The sequence below is a fragment of the Dermochelys coriacea genome, chromosome 7, assembly GCF_009764565.3.
Source record: "Dermochelys coriacea isolate rDerCor1 chromosome 7, rDerCor1.pri.v4, whole genome shotgun sequence".
Lineage (NCBI taxonomy): Eukaryota > Metazoa > Chordata > Testudines > Dermochelyidae > Dermochelys > Dermochelys coriacea.
In genome coordinates this window covers 3,338,691-3,362,345 of record NC_050074.1, presented here as the reverse complement: position 1 = coordinate 3,362,345, position 23,655 = coordinate 3,338,691, and the positions used below count along the sequence as shown (strand labels likewise).

General features: G+C 41.1%; 1 protein-coding gene across 13 annotated transcripts in view; it reads left to right on the top strand.

The window, feature by feature from the left end:
• FHIT (fragile histidine triad diadenosine triphosphatase) overlaps positions 1–23,655 on the top strand; it is a 1,103,840-nt gene that overhangs the window by 431,047 nt on the left and 649,138 nt on the right. For 12 of the 13 annotated variants that reach the window (XM_043519701.1, XM_043519703.1, XM_043519704.1 and 9 more), the window contains one exon: positions 16,637–16,761. In XM_043519701.1, coding sequence (XP_043375636.1) covers positions 16,659–16,761 — 103 coding nt within the window. In that variant the 5' untranslated portion in view covers positions 16,637–16,658. Of the gene's footprint in view, positions 1–5,776; positions 6,051–16,636; positions 16,762–23,655 lie in introns of those variants that run through there. The other variant, XM_043519696.1, reaches the window with a different exon arrangement.

Genomic DNA, 23,655 nt, shown 5'->3' with positions numbered 1-23,655 from the left:
CTTATTTTCCTGCCTGGACTCCGAGTCCAGACCCCTAGACCCCTCTTTAAGCAGTATTCCAGTCATGAGATTCATCCTGTACATATACACAGAGATTATACTATATAATCATTACATAAATAATTTAGTTGTTTACAGGTACAGTGATGGTGGGTTATGTAATTATAAGATACAGTCAGTACTGTTTGTTTGTATATGGTATCTTTCATACAGAATATCAAAATAGGGACTTACCCTCCTCTCTCAACATATAAATATATACTATTTTTTTAAAAAACGCTAATAGGGAGAAAAATCAAAATTAGATAATTGTAGAGATAAAGAAATATCAATATATAGGAATATTGTCTCTATGTAGCAGAAAATCTGATAGTAAAATTTCACTACCTGATCTGTTCAATCTATATAGCTTCAGTATTGTCGGCAGGAGTGCAGTAGCTGCCTTATTCTCCAAATATCTATATTATGCATTTTTATTAATACAGCAAGATGAGTGTTCTCAAGATCATTTTTAAGTATTATAGGAAATGCTAAGAACATGACATATGCAGAGTAGTACACGCAGGGGTGACACTAACTTCTGATGATTTCAACACATTGCATTGAGAATGAGATTACATATGATAAATCTTATTTCAAAACTTCTCACCCTCTTATTTTCCTGTACATTGTTGTATTGTTTTATTTTATTTTATTTTATTTGGTGTTCAAGTATTGCTATGCATTTGTTTTTATGATTTTGTTTGTGGAATCTTTGGGCATTCCAACTGTGTAATCATTGCCTTTAGCTGCGATTCTGTTTATAAGGTTAGACTTTACTTCATCTCTACAATGTTTTATCTGTATTTTAAAGTACTTTCTTCTGAAGAAGAGAAACTGGATATTTGTCTGTTTCTGGTGGTTTTGTACTAAAGAGGTGGCATTAGCCGTGCTTATTAGTAAATTTAGTTCGGTTTTATTAAAAAACAAAAGACAAACATGACAAATTACATGATTTGTTCTAAGAATTTTTGAATAGAAGGTATATTTCTTCTTTCACGGCTGGGTCAACTGATTCTATACAGATGAGTTTGGGCCCTGAGTGCTCCACACTTGATTCTTCTCTTATGTATCTCTGGGGAGTACAGTGGGTTCTTAGTGTAGCAATATAGTTGCCATCTCTTTAATACCATAATGACAAACCATTAGGTAAATCAGTGCACTGGATCATACTCGTATGCTCTCCTATATGTCCCCTATACAGTGGTATATAATAAGCTACAGTGCATTCTCAAATGCTGTGGAGCACAAAACAATTACAGTAGAACCTAAGAGTTCCAAATACCTCGGGAACAGAGAGTGTTCAGAACTCTGAAATGTTTGTAACTCTGAACAAAATGTTATGGTGGTTGTTTCAAAAGTTTACAACTGAATATTAACTTAATACAGCTTTGAAATGTTACTATGCAGAAGAAAAATGCTGCTTTTAACCATGTTAATTTAAATGAAACAAGCACAGAAACAGTTTCCTTACCTTGTCAATTTTTTAAAACTTTCCCTTTATTTTTTTAGTAGTTTACATTTAACACAATACTGTATTGTATTTGGGTGATTTGGTGGGTTGTGTTTTTGTTTTTGTTTTGGTCTTTGCTGCTGCCTGATTCTGGTTCCAAATAAGATTTGTAGTTGACAGTCAGTTTGTAATTGTAGTGCTCATAACTCTGAGCTTCTACTGTAATGCTATATAAATTTGTTAGTCTCTAAGGTGCCACAAGTACTCCTTTTCTTTTTGCGAATACAGACTAACACGGCTGCTATTCTGAATACTGTAATGCTAAAATACTATTTCTTTGAGCCCTTTGATTGTCGTGTTCCTGAGGAAGTTTATGCCCCACTCCTGAAATATAATCTTAATTTTGTCAGACCTTAGGGCACAAATAGAGCCTTTAAAGTGTTTTAATGACAGAAACTCCCTGGGTACAAATTCTCATCCCATCTCTGTCCCTTTATGACAAGAAAAACAGTTGGAGCAGCATAAAGCATTCCTAAAAGCCTCAGATCTGGCCAGGGAAGGATTCCCCTGGTTCCGGCACTGTGGAAAACAGCCATAAGTCTGCATCATGAAGACTCCCTTGCAAGCCCTGATATGGGGGTGGGAGGATGGGGAGTGAGGCCGGGAAAAGAAGGGGGATTTTGGATGTGGGGCTGCAGTATGCTATGCTGTTGACCCTCAGGCAGCTTTGGGAAGCTACCATAATATAAAGAGAGCACCCCGACCCCAGCCCCCGCGCCCACGGACACACACTTCTCCTGAACTGTGAAGTCTGTACTGCTCCTCTCAGAGTTGTAGCAAAGCATCTCTCTGCAAACTACTATTTTTTTTTGGACAAATTTACAAAATCCTATTATTCCCATCCTGGCCCTGAACTCTGTACAATCCTGTTGCCATAATGCTCCCTTTTGTCTCATCCTTTTTCTCTCAAACTGGTGTTCTTTCACACTGGGCCACTGACTTGTGGAAGAGCTGCCTTTTTCCTGGGCACCTGTTCTTAAAATCTTCTTTCACTTAGCATCCTGTTACTAGTTTTCTACAGCTCCAGCCTGCCCGAGCTCCTGTGCCTTGTCCTGTAAACATTTGAATTATATTAATCCAGATTAGATTGTAAACCACTGAAGGTAAGGATCAGGTTTTACTGGGTGTTTTTACAATGTCATAAAGTGCATTCGTACAGTGCTATGTAAGAAATAAATAGGAATACTAAAACATACTGGCTTCTTTCACTTTCTGTGGTTTTTAAAGCCTTCTTTTCTCACCGAAGGGTTTAGCCAAAGAGCAGTCCTTGTTCTGTCATGTTAGCGCTCTTCTATTTTGTGACCTTGAAGGGAATAAATTTAAACTCAGCTGTTTCGAGCACGGCACACTATTCTCTATAACCCACTATCTCCACCTCACCCAAGTGGAATGTTCCTTATATCTTTGTATTCAGAGAAATGGCACAATCTTCTATTCTTCCTCTAGCATGTAATGTAGCCCGAGGGAGTCACCCTAGAAAATGGATTTTCACCGTATAATTTCAGCCAGTCACTGCATACTGTAGCAATACCTGAAATTCTCCTCTTTTTGCACTTCATTTTTCTGCTTTTAAAAAAGCCATGATTAATATTAATCTTTTTATTTCCTTGATAAAAAATATTTTCCTTGATCTCAGTCTTGGTAATATATTATTCAGTGTTCTTTCTTAACAACCTTTGGTTGTTCCATTACTCACTATCGTTATTACAACACTGAAGGCCTCATTCATCAGTATTTGACTTGCACAGGCAAAGCTTAATACCTAACTAATTTCGCCATTCATCAGGACAGCTGCGTGGATGACTGGTTCTAACCAGAACATTTAAAATACAGTATTTTGCTAGTAGATTAACATCTAGGAGAGGTTTGGGAACACCATTATTTTTATTATTTAAACATTAGCATAGGTAGTTAATATAGATTGTACATATTTTGCTCTGTTCATCACCACAGACAAGTGTAGTGATCAGGTGAATATGTTGATTTTACATGCCATGAGTTTTTGATTAAAATGGCCTTTCCTAGTCCTGATGCTTTTATTTCTGATTTTGAAAAGTTACTACTTTTGGTGCCAATTCCACCACCAGGAAGAGGAGACCTCATCTCAGTCTTACATCTACTAACGTAAGAAAAGACAGATACAGAAATGCAGGTTCAGATGGTTGTAAAACTAAATCAAACACTTTTGAGCACTGGAGTCTTGAAATGGGATTCTATTTAACAGATATTGTCTGGAACATTACCTTGTGCTCCGTCAATGCTAGTGTATTCTGGTGTGAAATGGACATAAAATAACTCCACTATAATGCATGATTGGAATTTTGTTTCACATTGGTCACATTATACGTATGTTCTACAAAAAGCAGAGTGGAGGGCAAGGTAGTATATGTGGCCAGTGTTTGAAGTGAGGTATGTTTGCACCTTATGCATTATTTGAAAACTGGTGATTCTTACGGAAAGATTGTGGTCCTTACCTTGTAACCAGATCCACTCAGGCAGGCAGACATGTATGCAAAGCCCCAAGGCTACAGGTTGCTAGCTTAACTCCTCAGTTTGCAGTTTTATCATGGTCAAGAATTATATGAGTTATTTTCTAAATAAGTACCTGTCATGCAAGTTGAAGTTCCTAGAGCACTTTTAACATGTTCATGTCATTTTTTCCCCCCAAAAAACTGTTTTTCATTTGTGAGTTTATTGGGCTGTCCAGTTCTCTAGTCTCCTCAATCTTTAATCATCTTTTTTTCTTGGTAGTGTATAACTTCACATTCATTAATGGGATCATTAAAAACTAAAGAAACTGGTCCGTTCTGAGTACAATTTGGCTTGCTTAGCTAGTCAAACGTTGAGATTTTTCACACACTCTCTGCACAGACCTATACAATAGAGGTACAGATGTCACCACTAAAAGGCAAGTAATATTTACTTTAAAAAAGAATAAAATCTGTGCAATGGTTTGAAAATAGCCTTGGGTGAAGCCCCACCCTTATAGATAGGAGTTGGGAAGTGAAGCAGAGCTGGTCGTGTGTAGGCTATAACACACATCCTATCTATCCAGAATGGGGACACAATGCTATTCCTTTGAAATGCATCCCTGATTGGTATGTACTACAGACTGCAGCATACACGCTAGCTTCACTGGAGACATGGCCATTCCCCCTAGGCTCCATGCCATGAAGGCCATGATGGGCTGGCTGGCAGAGAAGCTGTTCCTCTTCTCATGGGATTCCTGTCCAGTTGCTATAGAAGGTGGAGAAAATTGAAGCGTTGACATATACTCTTCTCCTCTCTTGTATACCCATGTAGTGCATTAAACACCACCCTAAGGGCTTGTCAACTCACGACATCCAGGAAAATCAATCCAAATTAATTAAAGAAGTGGGTTTGAAGGGGATTAGTTAAACTGCATTAAATCCCTGTGTGGATGCTGTTTGTTTAGAACTAAAGTGGCCTTAATTTGGTTTAGTTTAATTCACTATAGAACTGAATTAAGCTAAACTGAATTAAAGCCACTTCGGATATGTCTACATAGCAATTAGATACTTGCAGCTGGTTTGTGCCAGCTGGCTCAAGCTCAGACTGGGGCTGTTTCAGTGCTGTGTAGATGTCTGGGCTGGAACCCAGGCTTTGGTACCCTGCAAGGTGGGAAGGTCCCAGAGGTTGGGCTGCAGCCCTAGCCTGGAAGTCTACACAGCAATGAAACAGCCCCGCAGCTCGAGCCCCGCGAACCTGAGTCAGCTGTCACAGGTCAGCTGTAGGTGTCTAGTTGCTTTGTAGAATTACCTTTTAATTCTGAATGAGGTTGTTCACACGGGTTTCATGAGGTTTAATTTACCCACTTCAATTTCACACCTTTAGTTAATTTGGATTAATTTTCCTAGATATCCCCATGTAGACAAGCCCTTGGAGCGTGTAGACCAGGATTTTCAAATATATTTGGGAATCGAACTTCCTTAGGCTCCCTCTGAAAATCAGAGCCATATGCTACTGTGTAATCTGGCTGCTTCTTTTCAGACGGGGAACAAAAACTGCAGTTGAATTCTATCCTTTGGTTTGTTGGATGGGAGAGTCTTTAACTGAGGACTGTAACAGGCTTGCCCTTGGGCCGGAGAGCCTGGGGCTAACCCAGCCCTGATTAAAAGATGAGTCCCACCTGAGAGGAATCAGGTGATTCCCAATACAAAAGGCAGTAGGGAGCTGCCAATAGAGGTGTAGCTGAAAGAGTAGCTTAGATTGCCAGAGGTAGGGAACCTGGCAGTAAACTGGGGAGATAGTCAGGAAACAGGTACCTGAGAATCTGTAGAAAGCTTGAAGAAGCAGCAGCAAGGAGCAAGACTGGCTTCAACACAGCCATTGAACTCTGACTCAGCTTTGGGGAGGAAAGAGGACTGGAATCTCTCCCTCCCCCCCCCCATCCCCCAGTAAGTGGGGAGAGACACTGAACTGGGGTTGGGCCCTGGAGGGCTAGTGTGTCCCTGAGGACTCACTAATTTGCACCCAGGTGGGGAAAGTTTTAACTTTCCTTTGGACTATGGGGAATTTAGAGAGTCATGTGAAGGAGAAAAGAGGAGTGGGGCACTGCAGAGGTACCCCTGGCCATGAGGCACTAAGCACCCACAGTGCTACAGACACCTTGTTCTGAGGTAGGAGGAAATGAAGGGAAGCAATTAGACCTTGTCCCATTGTGTGAGCAGAGCCAGAGGGTATTGCTAAGTATAGAACACTTTTTTTTTCCTCCCTAGTATGTTTTAGATGCTTTAATCAGAAATAACAAAATAGTTCCTGCTGATAAGAGCAAGGCCAAACATTGTGGTGCATTCAGGTTAAACAGCTGTATGCTGAATTATATAGACTTCATTCTTGTAATAGATCCATAGAAAAAAGAGAGAAACAGATGCTAAAACATCATGGAGTGGCAGAGAAAGCAGGAGACTGCTCACAGAGTTGCTTTCGTTCATTATGCATTATTACTCTGAAAGGGTGGAGAATGCAGAGTTATTTTGAGTAGAAATGTCATGTTCCACATAATCAAACCCTTTTGGGGGGGGGGGGGAGTGCCAAAAATATATTTGAAGGGAACAGTTTTGCAGGATAAAAGGCAAAACTGTGCAATGTAGAAAAGTCATGAAAGAATCTGAATTTAGCCTTAATTTTTTGTTGAGCACTTATTTTCTTTCCTTAAATACAAAAAGAAAAGGAGGACTTGTGGCATCTTAGAGACTAATAAATTTATTTGAGCATAAGCTTTTGTGAGCTACAGCTCACTTCATCGGATGCATTCAGTGGAAAATACAGTGTGTCACACCAATTGTCTACATTTTTCAATGTCTTAGGAAACAAGTTTATATTTGCCATTGTAAAGCTACAGGGAAGGGGGTGTTGGGGGGGTAGTTTTTTTTTTTTTTTAAAGGGAAGGCACTGAGAAAAATGTTCATTGTTTGTTTATCTTTATTTTTCCACTTAAAATGCTTTGTATATATTTATAATTAAAATGGGTAAGGTTTCCTGAATTCCCTAAGTAGCGAGCAGGTGTATATTTACTACTCTAAAATGACAAATTGTGACCAGTTTAAGAATTCTCTCATGAAAGGAGAATTGTTTCTGCAGTGTATATAACCATGTTAGCCCAGAGAGATTATAGGATCAGTCTTAATTATTTTGCACATATGTGCTTAGTGGTCTGTTTACAACATCTTATGTTGTATCTTTATAAGCTTACTTGTACTTACCTATAGTGTTGACATAGTGCCGCCACATGAGGACTTGAGAATATTTAGGACTGTGAAGTGAAGCTGAACATTTTAAGATCTCAAGGGACAGCCCTCTGACAACATTTTAGGTAAGCAGAAGTAACCTTACAAAAATGAGACACCTCTGCTTTTTGCTTTGTTAGATTATCATTTTTAAAAACGTCTGACCTGCTTCCCCATTGCCAAGAACCAGAGGCATGGGATGTCAGTGGTTAAGGAATCACATTCAGATCTCAGCCATGGTGACTCAGGCTGTTCATCCTTATGAGGCTGACTTCTAGTCAACTTACAGTGTGAGGGTCCTTTAACGCAAGCTTCTATCGGATCTGCATAGACATTAAAGATGCTCTGGTGCTTCTTGTTCAAAGCCTCTCCTCCCCGTAATGTCAGGCAATGACTCTGGAACCTGGCTTTACTTCCATTAAAAAACAAAACAAAATACACGGACAAAGCCTGGATGGATGGATTTTGCTCTTGGCTTCAATGGAAGTGGGATCCACATTGCTGTTGCTCTTCCAACCTGGACAAGTATTTTGGGATCAGTCATGGACGCGTCTGTCCACAACTTCCTTCTGAAGGCTCACTTAGGGGTAATTGGCTGCCCCAGGTGGCTACTTAAAGTTGCATGGGTAAAGGAGCACCTGGACCTAATAGAACGATAACCTGAGCTTATGTAGGGAATGCATGTCCGAGGACACAGGAAGCTCCTGAGAAGAGGTGCTGCTGAGAGCTGATCAGGAGTGTTCACTGTAGCAGGGACCCTGGAGGCTGTGCTCCTGGGGATGGGGAACCCTCTGGAGATCCCACCAGAGCAGGGAGCCAAGGAGGTGCTCCTAGGGGTAGGAGGTTCCTGAAGAGAAAGCTGCAGAGGCTCGTGTCCAGGAAGGCCTGGTCTCCAGAAAGGGATTTCGCAAACAGTGGGAGGAAGCCCAGCCTTCTGGGGACTATGTGCCATCCCAGGGAAAAGCTGCAGTTGATAGATCTCCATGGACCGCTGGCTCTGAAGAAGGATTCTACCCAGGTAGTGGCAAGAAACCTAGCTCTGGGTGAAGAGACCCAAGTTGAGAGAGCCTTGCTAGAAAAGGGCCCAGACAGAGGTGATCAGTAGACGCTGATGGGAACAGATAATCTAGGATTTACTCTGTCTCCCAGCTAAAATGCTGAGAGTAAGGTCGCTTATGCTGTGCTTATGCTTTTCTGTTAATAAATGAGCCCCTCCAGAGAGGGGCAGTGAGCACTCCTTAGTACTTAAAGGCTGACTTGGGCTTGTCTATCCTGGGTGAGGGAAAACCAAAGCAGGACTCACCTGCAATGCCATGCCTGATAGAGTGACCAGACAGCAAATGTGAAAAATCAGGGCAGTGGTGAGGGGATAATAGGAGCCTATATAAGAAAAAGACCCAAAAATCGGGACTGTCCCTATAAAATAGGGACATCTGGTCACCCTAGTGCCTGACCACTAGGGAGCAGGCCAGGACAGCCTGCATTATAACAAGATCTCGTAGAACAAAAGCTTCTACAGAAATGTAAGGAGTAAATCCTGGCTCCTTTAAAGTCAATGTGGCCAGGAATTCTCCCAAGATATGGTATCACTGTTAATACAGGACACCCTGCTCATTCAAACTTATAGTATTTAAATGATCAGTCAATCTCACATTGTGATTGGTTGAACTTCTTTTACTGTTCTATAATAGGTACAAAAATAATTCACAAATATCCAGTTCATCCCATTTATACATAGCTAGCTTATTGGACATCTTAAATTGTTTTCTTTTTTCTGAAAATGCATTTGGCCTCAAAGCATGTGTTTTGTACAAACCGCACTAAGGACTTTATTTCTAACAAAACAGAAAGTTTAAAAAAAAGGAAAAAGGGAATAAGGTCTAATTTCAGACAACTCCTCAAATAAAAATGATGTGAGTAGGGAATGAAATCCTGTAAGGAAATGATGATGGCAAAACAAAAAGTTTGCTTTTTGGAAACATTACCAAATCACAACTTGTATTTTAAAGTTAATCATAGATGCCTTTGGAAGCATTTTTTGTAGTGCAGTTTGGTACATCTGCCATGGGTGGGCTGTAATGCAAAATCCTAACAAAAGGTTTTTCAGTGTTTTTTAAAAAAAAATAAAATTAAAAAATTGTGGGTTTGAGACCTCTTGTTGCTGTAAAATTGGTGCACTGGCTGAGCTTGCCCTTATTAACCCTGCAATACTCTATGCCCTCCACCTCCCCCACCTTCAAATACAGAAACACAAACTGAAGGAGATTTAAAAAGAAAAGGAGTACTTGTGGCACCGTTGAGACTAACAAATTTATTTGAGCATAAGCTTTCGTGAGCTACAGCTCACTTCATCGGATGCATTAGGGATGCATCCGATGAAGTGAGTTGTAGCTCACGAAAGCTTATGCTCAAATAAATTTTAGTCTCTAAGGTGCCACAAGTACTTGTTTTCTTTTTGCGAATACAGACTAACAGGGCTGCTACTCTGAAACCTGAAGGAGACTTAATTAGCAAGATGAAATAGGCATTGTAATTGGTGTGTTTGTCAAGTGCAGTCTGAAGGAGAGTAAATATACTCATTAGAACTGTAGGAACAGTAACCCTGTTAAATTGCGCTTCAATGTTTTCTTATTAAGAATGGCTTTCTTGCTATATCTAACTTTATCATGCTATTTTCCTCCTTAATGCTAGAGGAGTACTATTTATAAAGAAACATCTTGCACCTAATTAAGTTTGTTACTTTTGTAACTGACAGTGACCTCATTACATGACAATTTGAAAATCTCCAAGAGGAGCAGACAGACTGAGTGAGCAGGTTCCAGTGAGTGGGGAAGCCCAGTTCACACTAGACCTGCCTATCCTCAATCTGCATGCATACCCATGTACTGGATAGATTTCTTCTAGTTTACAACTCCTTCAAGCACTTAGCAGGTAGAATTCAGATGAGTGAAAACCTACCATTTTGGCAGCAGTTACCTGCTTCAGTGCACTCTGGATTATTCTAGCTGTGCAGCATTATGTCATTGAGCAGTGTGACCTTTTAAATTCCGCCCATTCCACATTTCCTTTTTTTAGCTTTACAGTAGATTATGAGCACAGAAGACTATGCATTGCACTAACCTCCTGATAAGCCCAGCAAAAACATACCAAAAAAGCATGACCTTTTCTCCCAAGAGAATTTTAAAAAAAAAAAAACCGCTTAAATGAAGCATGCTGGTGACTACTAAGCATTCTTTGTTTAAAAAAAGTTCTAATAATCCCTTGTCCTCCCTGTCACTGGCACAAGAGACAGGAGCAAGACAGACCCACTACTACACAGCGAAAGGAATACAATCTATACATTTGGTAAAAATCCATATTAAAGTTGTTGCGTCCGAAGGAGTCAAGACAGAAATGAATGTATAATAATGATCTTCTGAAACTGAATGTAATATAACTGCAGCGTGGACCCAGAAGGCTTCAAGCTGTGAACCTAACTATGATGTCTCACCTGTGGGCCTAATGTTCTACATACACCTGAGATTAACTTTATCAGAGCTCACAACTAGGCAGCTGCAGGACTGTTGCTTTATACTAATCAGCTAGTAGTTAGCCTTCTGGAATTGGCAAATGCCATGACAAATAACATGAAGTGGTGGTGTCTCAAGGATCAGGGCATCTCAGGATGGGAATATCTTAAATACGTGAGGGTGTGCATGGCACACCTGTCTTTAATTAATCCAAGAGCTAGTTCTTTAAAACCCACACCATGGAAAAAATGTTTCCGGGGGTGGGGGGAAATAGAAGGGGAGAGCATGGCACAGGCTGCACACATTGTTGTACAAATTGCTTTCTAGTACCATAGTTTATATAAGCAAAGAAAAGAAGCCTTGTAAATTTGTGCCCAATGCTGGAAGGAAACTGAGGATCCAACCTCTTTTGGTGGGGACACTGTATCTGTTTATTTCAGTCACTGTATTGAGTTTGTTAAACAGGGGGTCTCCTCAGTAGAGTTGACAGTTCTCTTATAAAGTTGCCCTAAAGGGCAGAGAGAGGGTATGAGCTTGCATTCAGTATGATGACTCCATAGAAAGTGAGCCCTCACAACACATAGTTCATGTTTAATATGAACACACAGAGGTCCAGATTGTGGCCAGCATCTGACTGGGTGCATATTGTGGCAAGCGGTATAAGGAGCTTCCTTCCTGCCCCCCCCCCCCCCCCCATACCATGCCCAGTGCAGTGGTGCTGGGATCTCAGGTGCTGCTTACTCCTGCTGACCCAGTGGACATGTGCTGCCTGCACTAAGACAGAGGCGGCTGTGGCTAGGGCCTATTCTCCAGCAGCAAGGGGAGCTGCCCATGCCCAGAAGCAGGAGGGGGGCAGCATCCCGCACCGTTTTTAGCTGCTGGGCTAGTGCATACTGCGAGGGAGCCTCGGGAAGAAATTCTAGCTGAGTAACGACAGAATTTCTTCTCAGGATGCTGCCTGCAGGCCAGCTGCTCCATATTTCCTACTGTGCACCTGGACACCAAAGGTTTCCATCCAACAAGGTGCTGAGCACCCTCGGTTCCCATTGCAATCAGCACCTTGCAGGCTCAAGGCTCAAAAGGGACAATCTAGTCCAGAATTTAATCAAGATGGACTTCAAAAGCACTAAACAATGTCCTACCTATGTTGTTATGAATGGCTAAGTCCAACTGATTTGCTGTGTTTAGACCTTTAGAAAGCATAGTACCAGCCAGCAGTTGTGTTGAAAAAGTTTTGACTAGTTAGACACTGTTTAGCTTTCCTCCCCTTTCAGTATGTAACCTTGCCTGTCCCATATCCAACTCCTGCAATGATGCTTTAATTTGTGCAAAACTTCTCCATCTTTGGAGATGCCAGTGTACAGAATTGATGTAAACTGTGTGAATCATGAAGCCCTTAAAAACAAGGTCAACCTTGGCGCTTGCTGTTCTTAATATTCGTTTCTTTTTGCAACTTGAAGAATTTCACAGCATACTGTTACTGTACACTCTGGAGTGGGATTTGATTATTTTTCACAGTGAGTCTCAAAGCCACCATTAGACAGGCAAGATCCACAAACACTAAGGCCCCTAGTAATTCAGCAAGATAGTTAAAATAAAAAAGCACCAGGTCATCAGTTTCTAGCGTCCCTTGAGTTTCCGTTATTTGAGCATGGGATCCGGGCTTTATTTCCAAGATCATCCACCTTACGCTTTATTATCTCAGACTATGGCAGCAAACTTAGTCTCCTATTCTGCTGGTGCATTGCCTGAAACTCAGGCGTTCTGCTTCTTTAATTCTATTTTAGAGGCTTCAGCTTGTTTTTTAAATCAAAAGCAATAAGTGGTTCTTGCAGATTGTTCAGGTTTTTGACATTCTGGTTTAGTTATTGCTGTTTTGATTCCGTGCTGCTAGTATGAGAAGTGGGTATTGCAGAACACAACCTACCACCTTCATCTTCTGTGCCACAGGGTTTTTAAAATGATTCCTTTGACAGACACAAAAACATCCTATTTCCTCTGTCCCTCCTTCTCCCTCGCTTGTTTGTTCACTCGCCTCATATTTCACATTTTTTTGGATTGTAAGCTCATCGGGGCTGGGAGCTGATATTTACTATGCAGCCTCTGGCACAGCAGGGCTCCAAGCTAATTGAGGCCACTCTGTGCTTCTGAAATATAACTGATAGATAAAAAGAAAAGTGCTTTTGTAGGGATGGGGGTGGGGAGGCATTTGTTTTGTCCTTGGCTGCTGGTGCAAGGCCGTGTAGAAGATGGCTTACCCCTACCCTTGGAGCCAGCTCACGTAGGCAAACTCAAGCTCATTGTCGTCAAGCTAGCATGCTAAGAAGAGTGGTATAGACAAGGTAGCATGGGCTAGCCATGCCGAGTGTGTACCCACAGATCTTGGCAGCTCTGTCCTCAGGGAGGCTAGCCTGGGCCACCGCTCCTACTGCCCGTGCTATTGCAGCAACACAACTGCTAGTTAGCATGAGCTATTTAGCATGAGTATGCCTATGCACTCTGGGAATCACACCCCCAGCTACGTGTGTAGGGGCAGACTGGTAGGGCTAAGACAAGAGAAAGGGGAGGGTACACCCTAGCCTGGAAGTAGCAGGAAATGAGCGCAGAGATTTGTACAAGGGATGGAATTGTTCAGAGCCTTGAGCATGAGGATCAGAAATGTTTGAACTCGATGCAGATGACAAGAGGAAGTGAATGCAGGTTGGGGATTCAAAGGCTGGAGTGATGTGCTCAGAATGAAGGAGAGGAGAATGGCATTGAACGATACTATCTTGAAAAGGCAGGAGTGGAGTGAGAGGACCTGCCGGAGTCCAAAGAGGCAGTAGTCCACTCCACTTGGGCTGTTAGTTGTCATCTGCTTTGTAACGTGCACATAAGGAAACTTTGCATCTTTCCTGTTTACAAATAGCAATAATTTGACAAATTGGTATTTGCTGCTCAAGGCTACGGACGGTTTTCCTCCTTTCTGGCAACATAGGTCTATGTTTAAATCTATTTAATCCAGTCTCTGTGGTGCGAGATGTATTTCTAAGAACAGCCCATTTCTCTGGCCTTATAGAGGCTCACAGTTCACCTGGGCTTCCTTCCCCCACACAGTAGATTCCACACCAGAGCCTGTATGAGGAAGGATGAATGAGTGTTGCCATTATAAACTTTGTTTAGGGGATAAAATTGAATGCACTTTGAATTAAGAAGGATGAAATTTGATACTATACCCGGAACATTTTGCTTAATGCTTTTTTTTTTTAACCAACATTTTTAAACAATAGAAAGTGTTAAAATTAAGGGTTTCGATTTTTCAGAAGTGCTGAGCACCCACAGCTACGCTTCTCAAGGGGTGGCGGAGGGGAAGAGGGTGTTTAGTACCTTGTAGTAGATATTTATCTGTTAGGGTATTAGCCTAAATTTTCACCTACTGCTTTGGGCCAGGAAAAGAGAGAATCTGTGTGCACAAATTGTTTTGTTCGATATTAGACTGCCAAATTTCTCTGAATTGTTGTTTGTGAACACAAATGGTCATGCTTGTCAAATGGTAGGCACACATTTACAGGATGGGTTAGGGAAAACAAATCTAAATATGACCCTACATTGAAGAAGGTCATAGCTCTCATGAATTCAGTCTAAGACAATCAATGAAAAATCCATAATTCTGCAACAGAAAATAGTTGTGTCTATTGACCTGTCTGACATTTGCTAAGTTACACAATATGGACCAGATCCTCAGCTGGTGTAAATTGTCCTAGCTTCATTGAAGTCGACAGAAGGATCTGGTGCTATTTAAAAGAGGAGTCTGTGTCTTCTGGACACAGCTTCCAGCTGCCAGAAACCTGGAAGTGGTGGTAGTGTTGGTGGTACATTGATTTCTATACTTACTGGTGCCAGGTGCAAGGAAATGTGTGTTGCATTTGATTCTTTAGCTAGTTGAAAACTTAGGTAGCTGTTCCATCACTAGGTAGCAGTTTTGCTTATTCTATACTGCTCTTCGGCAGGTTCTGCCTCTTTGTGAGAAATGTTTCCTCCAATAATTAAAGCAGACTCTGTGATCATAGTACCAAAAAAGTGTGTGTGTGTGTGTGTGTGTGTGTGTGTGTGTGTGTGTGTGTGTGTGTGTGTGTTAATAAGGGTGATAAACACTCACAATAAAAATACAAATAACAATTGCTGCTGGCAGCTAGGAAAGAAGAGGCGTATTTTACTGGGTGAAGGCCATAACAATACTTATGTTCCCAGACGTGAGCCCAGCAACAACAAAAAAGGCATTCCCATCTGTTAAGTGAAGCTTCTAGTAGCTAAAGAGAGCCTTAATGATATATCTGGCCAAGTTTTGGTTTTAATATGACTGCAAGAAAAGATATATCTTCTAGGACACTGAATTTGACACACAGCTACTGGAAAGGGGCACTAGATGTTAAAGCTTGAAGTTTGAGGATCATGTAGCCCTCTCTCCTGCCTTCTATATTCCATGGGCTATAGATTTGAGAAAACGACTAACCCAATTGTTACAGAGATCTGTCAGGATACTCTCTAGTGTATTACCTGAAAATATAATCACCTGTTGTGTTAATATTTCCTACATGAAATTGCTATGATTATTGTTCTGATGTCATATTATAGTGCTTGGGATTTGTTTTAAATATTGTGTCACAAGGTAGGGCTCACATAATGTATTCCTTGCCCATGCCCTTTATTACTTTGTTTTGCCCTGCAGCTGCTCTATTAACTCTGATTGGATAAAATACCTAGAAATCCCACACCAACTTGGAGTCTCAGCTGGCGGCCTCCCAGGGCTGTGCTTGAGTTATTTAAGGGCTTGTCTACATGATGTCGTAGTCTGCATCACCTGGGTGCAAGTTCTAATGTGCACCAGCATGTCACACACTAATTGACCTGTATGGGCCCTGCTAGTGTGCACTAAAAGTTCTCTAGTGTGCTTTAATGTATTCCCATTTCAAACACTACTATTCTATGTGCACTAGGGATCTTTTAGTCCACGTGATCCAGTTCATGCATGTCATACTTGTACACAGTAGAATTTACAACCTAGCTGGTTCAGACTAAGGTACCATGAAAACAAGCCCTAAGAAGAAACGCTGATGGCAGATTAGAGTAAATGGAAGTGAGCATCTGTTAGTTCTACTGGTTGAATGCTAATACCAATCCTGCAAAATCTTGCAGATTCCTCATATATATTTTCTTTAGATTTTTCTTTCCATCTGCCATCAGAGGGTGGACTAAGTGTAAATGGTTATTTTTTTTATTACTTCATTCTGGCTATATTTGTTCTACTGAATAATTTCTGCTTTTTCTGATCTGGAATATGTAATTACTCTGTTCTATTAATCATTGTATGTATTAACATGAATTATGATTCAGGGTTCAGCAAGATGCTGTTTGCTTTCCCAAGCTTCTTCTGTACAAGTAAATGAACCCTACGAAAAATGGAGAGAAATATGGTCAACACTCAGTCCTGTCTTCTGTAGCCATGCCAAGATCATGATGCACAACTGTTTAAAAATGGAAATTAACAATAATAATCAGTACATTTGGAACATTGAACAGCCATTTCCAGACAGAGAATAGTACGTTTATGGAAATCTTGAGAAGTCCTTTGGTAACCAAATAGATGCCAAATGGGGTGGAGAAGGGGGGAAGTGATGTGTTAAAAGGGCAAGGAGCCTGGGGAATCAAATGGTCTTCACTCATTTCCCCCCCCCCACACACACACATACACACTCCTCCTCCCAAAATGTTTTATGATCTTATTCATATGATCACTCTGCAAATTATGCACATGTCCCCATCATCTCCCTTATTGTCTCTGATAGATCCTGAGTACTGGGATTGATCATGTCGTTCCGATTTGGACAACACCTCATCAAGCCCTCGGTTGTGTTTCTGAAGACCGAACTGTCCTTTGCTCTTGTAAATAGGAAGCCAGTGGTGCCTGGGCGTATCCTTTTCATAAAAGCTTCTGAAGTTCATGGGCTCTAGATACTCAGTGTCCCAAGGAGAAGGAGAACTCTGCTCACTCTGAAGACCAAGTAAGATGTTACTCATATTTATTCTGAAACAAGTCGGTGGGATGTAATATGCTTGATCAGTGTTGCAGAACTTCTGAAAATGGTTGCTTAGCAACTGTGACCTTGGAGGTGAATCTTCTGCTGACCTTTTCACCACTGAAGATGTATAAATAAACAGGTGCTTCTAAAAGGATTTTAAAAGTCTATAAGGTACTTCCCTTTAAATTTCATATTATGCTGAAAAAAGCAGGTTATTTCCTTGTTAATGCTGTCACATAGTTTTTAAATGTAAGTCAATGCTTTTCAGAGCGTTTTCAATGTGTTTTCTTGGAGTTAAATGTACTGTATTTGTCAAATGGTGGTAAAAGTTGTTCAGGTGACTATTTTAAAGACAGGTCACTCTAAAGCAAAATTTACTTGCGTCTGTGACTCTGTGTAGGAATGGACTAAGCAAACCGCCTGTTTAATCAGATACATTTTCTGAGGAAAAATTAGACCCATTGTTGAAAACAAGACCCATCTATCTATTCAAACACATAGTAGGAAGTGTGGTGGTGTATCCCGGACTCTGGAAGTTCCTTTGAGCCTGCTCCTGCTAAGTGCCTCTACTCTGGGGCCCCCACAGGAGGCAGTCGGGCCCTGTGTTTGTGTGAAACTCCCACTAATTTCAGTGGAAGTCCAGGATAAGATTTTCAAAAGTGTTCACCATGGGTCTGGTCTGCTCCCATGGAATTCAATAGTTAAAGCCCTATGGGGGCAGAGTTAGGCCAGTGCTTTGCATTTTTTAAAATCCCCTCTAAGTGTAAATATTGGGTGGAGAATAGACACACAAATCAACTTTTTGAATTGTCAAAAGTATTCCAAACCCATTTTGGGGGGTTAATGGCATGTTTACAATCGCTGATTTTCATTAAAAGCTTTTTGTCCTTCCTGGGTGTGGTATTACTTCTTACCAAGCATAAGATACAAAATCCCCTGTGCTCAACTCCCTTTCAAATAACCTTCCTTATATGCCTTTTTTGAGTGCCAGGTATTTGTTACAGAATAGAGATGTTTGGTTAAACATTTTATGCCAAAAATATTATGGATTATATTAAGGGCTGGTCTAAACTACAAAGTTAGGTCAGTTTAACTACATCTCTCAGGGCTGTGAAAAATGTCATACCCAATGAGTTGCCCTAAGCCCTGGTGTAGACAGCAGTGGGTTGATGGAGAGGTGGATTTATGACAGTGACAGAAGAACCTCTTCCATCACTGTAATAACTATCTACACTACAGCATTTCTAGTGTAGACGTACCCTTAGAGTTTATAGAAACGTCATGTCCCTAACTGACCAGTGTATAAGCTATTTTAAAGTATTGAGAGAGAAGTTCAGTTTTGGAAACTATCTGTTCTATTGGGTTCTGGGGAGGTTAGCGGGCACAAGCCCGTGCATAGCTAAAAGACCCTCCCCCAGCCTATAGGGAGGATCCACAGAGCCCCAAAACAGGGGACAACGGAAAAAATAATAAGGACAGGTGTGAAGGTCTAAGGGTCAAAAATATAGAACCTGCAGGGGACACTGAGCAGAGAACCCTGGTCAGCGCCCACTGCTCCTCAAAGGTGTCCAGGGAGCCTGCAGACCCTGCCCAGATACATGAATGGAGGGAGGACTGGAAATAGGCCCCACAGACTCAAAGAACTCTCTCAGCCAACATCCTCTCCCTGGTGTTCTAGATGGCCACCTTGGCCATGGCTAGGAGGAAGTTGATGAGGAGGCCCCGCAACTTTGTGGGGCCACGCATAGGGTGTGCATATATAAGGAGTGAGGGAGGGGGAGAAATGCAGCCGAAAGCGTAAAAGGCGGTCCAGGAGGAGCCGGAAAATGGGCTGTAATGATCTGTTAAGTCTCTTGCTTGCTACACACCCTGTATCTGATTCATTAATTAATCCTATTTTCAGTCATATTTTCAAAGCAACCAAATGAAAATATTACTGATACAATCACTCTTAGAGACTTGGCTCTTGCAAGTACCTAGACAATACAATGCTGTATGAATATCCAGGTCTGATTGTAATTAAAATTTATAGCTCCTGTATGTGGAAGTTTTAAAACAATAATTAATGACTTTGTCTATTAGTACATTGAACTGGTAAATTTGATTGTTAAATATAAAAAGGTGTTTCTGATGGAAATGTTTGTTTTTAAAGTTTTGTGGGAAGCTAGGAGTAAAGGTTTAAGGAGCCTATAAAACTTAATTATTACAAGCTTCTTTCCTTCTTAAATAATGAAAGATCTATCAACTTTAGCTCTATAGTTACTGCTCTCTGTTTGGTAGATACATTTACGTGCACAGGTTTAGTTTTGTTGTCCCATAATGAGTTTTGCAGCACATTTTACACTGGCACATTGTTTTAATAGCTCGTGTGGTGTAATCTATAATGGGGTCTTTGTTTTCCATTGAACAAATGTTCGGATAATAAAAAACAAAAACCCAGCCCTTTCTCTCCCTCATTATAATCAGAAAAAAATGGAAAAGATCATGATGCCAAGGAGAGAATACAGTATGTAAAATAGAGCAATTTGCAGTTGTATGCCTGTAAAATGCCTGTATAATGCTGCATTTGTTTAAAGACCTGGCAGTAACAAGTGCATTTCCTGTGCTTTATTGCAATAATTTTATCTGCCTCATCTTTGGCACACTTAGACATTCCTTTTCATTTTTGTTTTTTCAGTAGAAAATAAAATATTAATGCTTATGAATTAGCGAGACAAAGGAAATCAGTATGAAAGCCAGTTCACTCCAGGTGGTGGCTTTAATTAACTTGTAAGGCTGAAATTCCATCTTTAAAATGAACATAGGGTGGGAGTCTTGAATCTGCTGTAATCATTCTTAAAGTACAGTTATAGTCTGAAATGTGCTTCTGTAAAAATGACATCATGGAGCTCAGTGGTTTTGTCTCGGTGGCTCTGTAGTGCATTTGCTTAGTTTACAACTGAAAATGCTGATTTTTCCTAATTGCCAGTCCTGCAAATTCAACCAGTTCTTTCTAGCTCCCACACACCAGTAATAAGGCCCCTGGAACTGGAATTTAGTTAACAATTCAGTTGATGAGGTGTGAGCCAGACTGTAACCCAGTTCAAGCACCCAGAGGTGTGCTGCCTCAGCAGGCCTAACAGGAAGAAAGAGTAGTAAATATATATATTTTGGGGGTGGCATGGGGCTGCCCTCCATCTCCTGAAGGGATTCTGTCTCATTGATCTTCCCAGCATGTGTCAAGATTAGGCTCCAGTTACTTCAGGGTTGTGAGTTTATTTGTAACATGATCACCTGGAGGGATTGGATCATCATCATCGTCAGGAATTGAATCTGGGATATGTGGATCCAAAAGGATGACCCTCGATTGCCTGAGCTACAAGATCTAGGTTCATTTGCTTGAAGTCAGCAGCAGTCTCATAAACCTCCCAGCCAATAGAGGGAGACAGTCACAGAGTATCAGCGTGGGTTACACATGGGTGGCGCGCAAATGGCTCTGTACTGGTTTCAAAGGGTGCTACATGTTCTCCCCAAAACCCATGGCCAGCTCCACTGGCCAGTGCAGAGGTGGGTAGGACTATCGCCATGCTCCTTTTGAGAACCCAGAGCACTGGCAGGCCTCGATATGCCCTATTCTTGCATCTGGGTCTGAGAGTGCAAGAAACCCCATCACTCTATCCCTTCCCCCGAGCAGTCAGGCACATTCCACATCTATCATGGACACTGTAGATTCTTTATTAGTAAGACCTTTTGTTAGATTAGAGAATTGTCTGGGATGTTAATATTGGGGTCAGTCTGGTACTAGGAATCTTGTCTTTTCTGAGAGTTGGGTGAGGAAGGAAAGAGATGTGCAGCCCTTGTGTGTGAAATCTCATGCAGTAGGGAGCCTCTTAGAAATCCAGTTCCTGGGTTTCAGAGGGGAGTATTCCTAAATCAGTGTGGCAAAGACAGGAGAACCAGACTCCAAGGGAAGAGAGGGGCTGCAACAATTGTTCTTTGGGTTCTTGCTTTGGGAGACTTAATTGTTTCTAATATGTATAACTTTTGGCTGCAATAATAGCTTGGGAGGTTTATACACCTTGGTACTTATGTGCCAACAATGCACTCAGTTGACCTTTGAAGCTTGACCCTTAGCTTGTGGTATGAAGAGGTGAGGGCTGGTTATTGTACAGGAGCACTACCTGCTGCAAGCCTGCACAGGGGCCAGCCATATTCTCTCAGAGAGCATGCCCTGCTCCAGGATAGCACCCCCACCATCACTAGCCTGTGGAAAGGAGTATGGGGGAGGTGAAATGAAGGCGAGGCCATGGCTTTGCTGTTCCAAAGACACACAGCACTTGGTGTGAATGCATCCGATGAAGTGAGCTGTAGCTCACGAAAGCTTATGCTCAAATAAATTTGTTAGTCTCTAAGGTGCAACAAGTCCTCCTTTTCTTTTTGCGGATACAGACTAACACGGCTGCTACTCTGAAAACAGCACTTTGAGTGAACTTCCAATCTCTGGAAGAGCATTGGCATGTTCTTAAAATGAAGGGAATAAACCACAGACAGTAAGTGGGTCAAAGTGAGCTGGACCCCATAAGAGTAGAGCCTGGCACTATGAATGCTGCTGGCATGGACTGGATTTTGCAAACTGTGCTCACCAAGATTTGTTTTGTTTTTTTAAATGTACTTTGTATGATTTTCCTTATTCTTTTGAAATGATTGAAAGACTGAACTAGAGCGCTGAAAGAACGATGCAAGGAGAACAGCTAAAGAGAGCCTCTGAGCAGGGCTTTTCTGTAGTGCTCATAGCCTTCTTTACCTTTATAGCCACTGTGGTCTGCTGCCCAGCTCAGGCCTGTATTGCAGGTTTGCAATCTGTCCTCTGAGTTCTGAATTTATGTGAAAACTGAAACCCTGAAGCTTCCGACTCATACTGATGCCATGGTTTATTGGAGCACAACAGAATTTCTCCTTTAATTAAATCCATCAACTCATTAGCATAGGAAGGTGCTTCCTGTTGCACACGTGTGCTGACAGAAATATTTTGAGGAGATACTGCCATTTTCACTGAAGTATTATACTGATGGTAAAACAGCTTTGCATATCTTCTGCTCATGTCCTCAATAATTTTAAACTGTTTTTTATCACTGTGCCTTTTTCTTTGCCTTGTACTATGTTTTGCTTTCATCTTGTGTTAAGCATGAAAAATGAATTTGAACATTGGTAGAATCCATTTGGGGGCGAGGATTTTATAGTAAATAAAATTATTCATTTGTTGTGTCCTATTGTTTTCAGCAGACAAGGTATTGATTTTTGGATTTCTGTTTGGGATGCCATAAAGAGTGCTAGCATAAGAGGAACACAGCGACATTTGTAAATTGATTGAATGCAATTTGTAATGACAGAGACAAACATCAGTTCTATGGCAATACTATATTACACAAAGCATTTTTCAACAGTTCAGGGAATTGGTTATTAGAAAGATCAAGCTTTCCAACCTGGAACAATGATTCATTGAGGACACACTGACCCCTAATAAATAAATATACATACATGCATACAATATTTATATACATAAAAAAGAGACTAGATGTTTATAAAGGAATTTTCAGCCAACTTTCATTGTAAAGAAAAGTTTTCTACATTGAACGATATGTCACAACTTGGCTGTTCTGCACATACAATATTGTAGTGTTTTGTGCCTAGACTATTCTGTTGCTTTCCACTGAGAGCACAGAAGTATTCCTAGTTGTTGGAAATGGAGCAATACAAGCCCAAAGCCTATGGAGTTTTCTGGAGATTTCATCACCAGGTAGAGTTAATGGCCTAGTCATTCATGGCTCAGGAGATGTTCTGTGCTGAGATAGCTATTATGACTTGTTCATTTTAATCAACAACAACAAAGTTGTTGAAGCAGATGCCCCTACAGTGTGCTGTCAAGGGGAATCATTCTGGTTCCATCAACTGACTGACGGGTAGGGCTTTGTGATCGTTCATGTGGGATTCATACCTTCCATGCATTGTGATGCACTATATGCTGCAGCACATAAGTCGATTTTAAAGTTGGAGCCATGTGGAGCCATCTGTCATTACACCCTTTAGAGGGGTAGGTGGGAGGCGTACATGCGGTGGCACTTTTGCTGTCCTGGGTCTGAAGTAGCACATGTAGTCCTCTGCTGTTACTCCATGATCTAGCTGAGGGAGGAATTCACACCAACTCTGCCAGGACCTTCTCAGTCAAGTTCAACTACCTGAATTTATTATGTGGGAATAAGCTTTCCCTTTAGTGCAGATGATATTCCGTTTAATGGTGATGCCACTGCTGTACTGGGAACTTCTAGGGAGTTAACATTGGCTGATTCTCAAAGGGATAAAAAGTTAGCGCATGTGAGTATCCAGAAGCCTGGACACTTATGCAAACGATCACAAGAACCTTGTCTGATCTGCAGAACTTGAAATCTCTCATGAGCAGGCTTTCTCATGGGATTTCTGGTGTTTATTCTTGTGGCTGAATTAGAAACTAAGCAAGACAAGCCTTTGTCATGTTGTTACTCTGCATACCTTTCTGACCAAGAAAAGTGTGCTTAGAAATAAATACAAAACTTGAAATCTTAAGGAAAAGATTTCCACATTTTAGTGAGCCAACAAAGAGATTCTGTCTGGATTTGGTACTAGTTTTAGGTAAAGATTTGAGTGGGTTTAAATGTATGTAAAATGATTCACTCATCCCTTGAATCAAAACGTCAAGTCCATCAATATTTCTCTTCTGTTTTATAACATTGTTGTATGCTTTTTTTTAGTAGAGCTGGTTTGAAACCCGC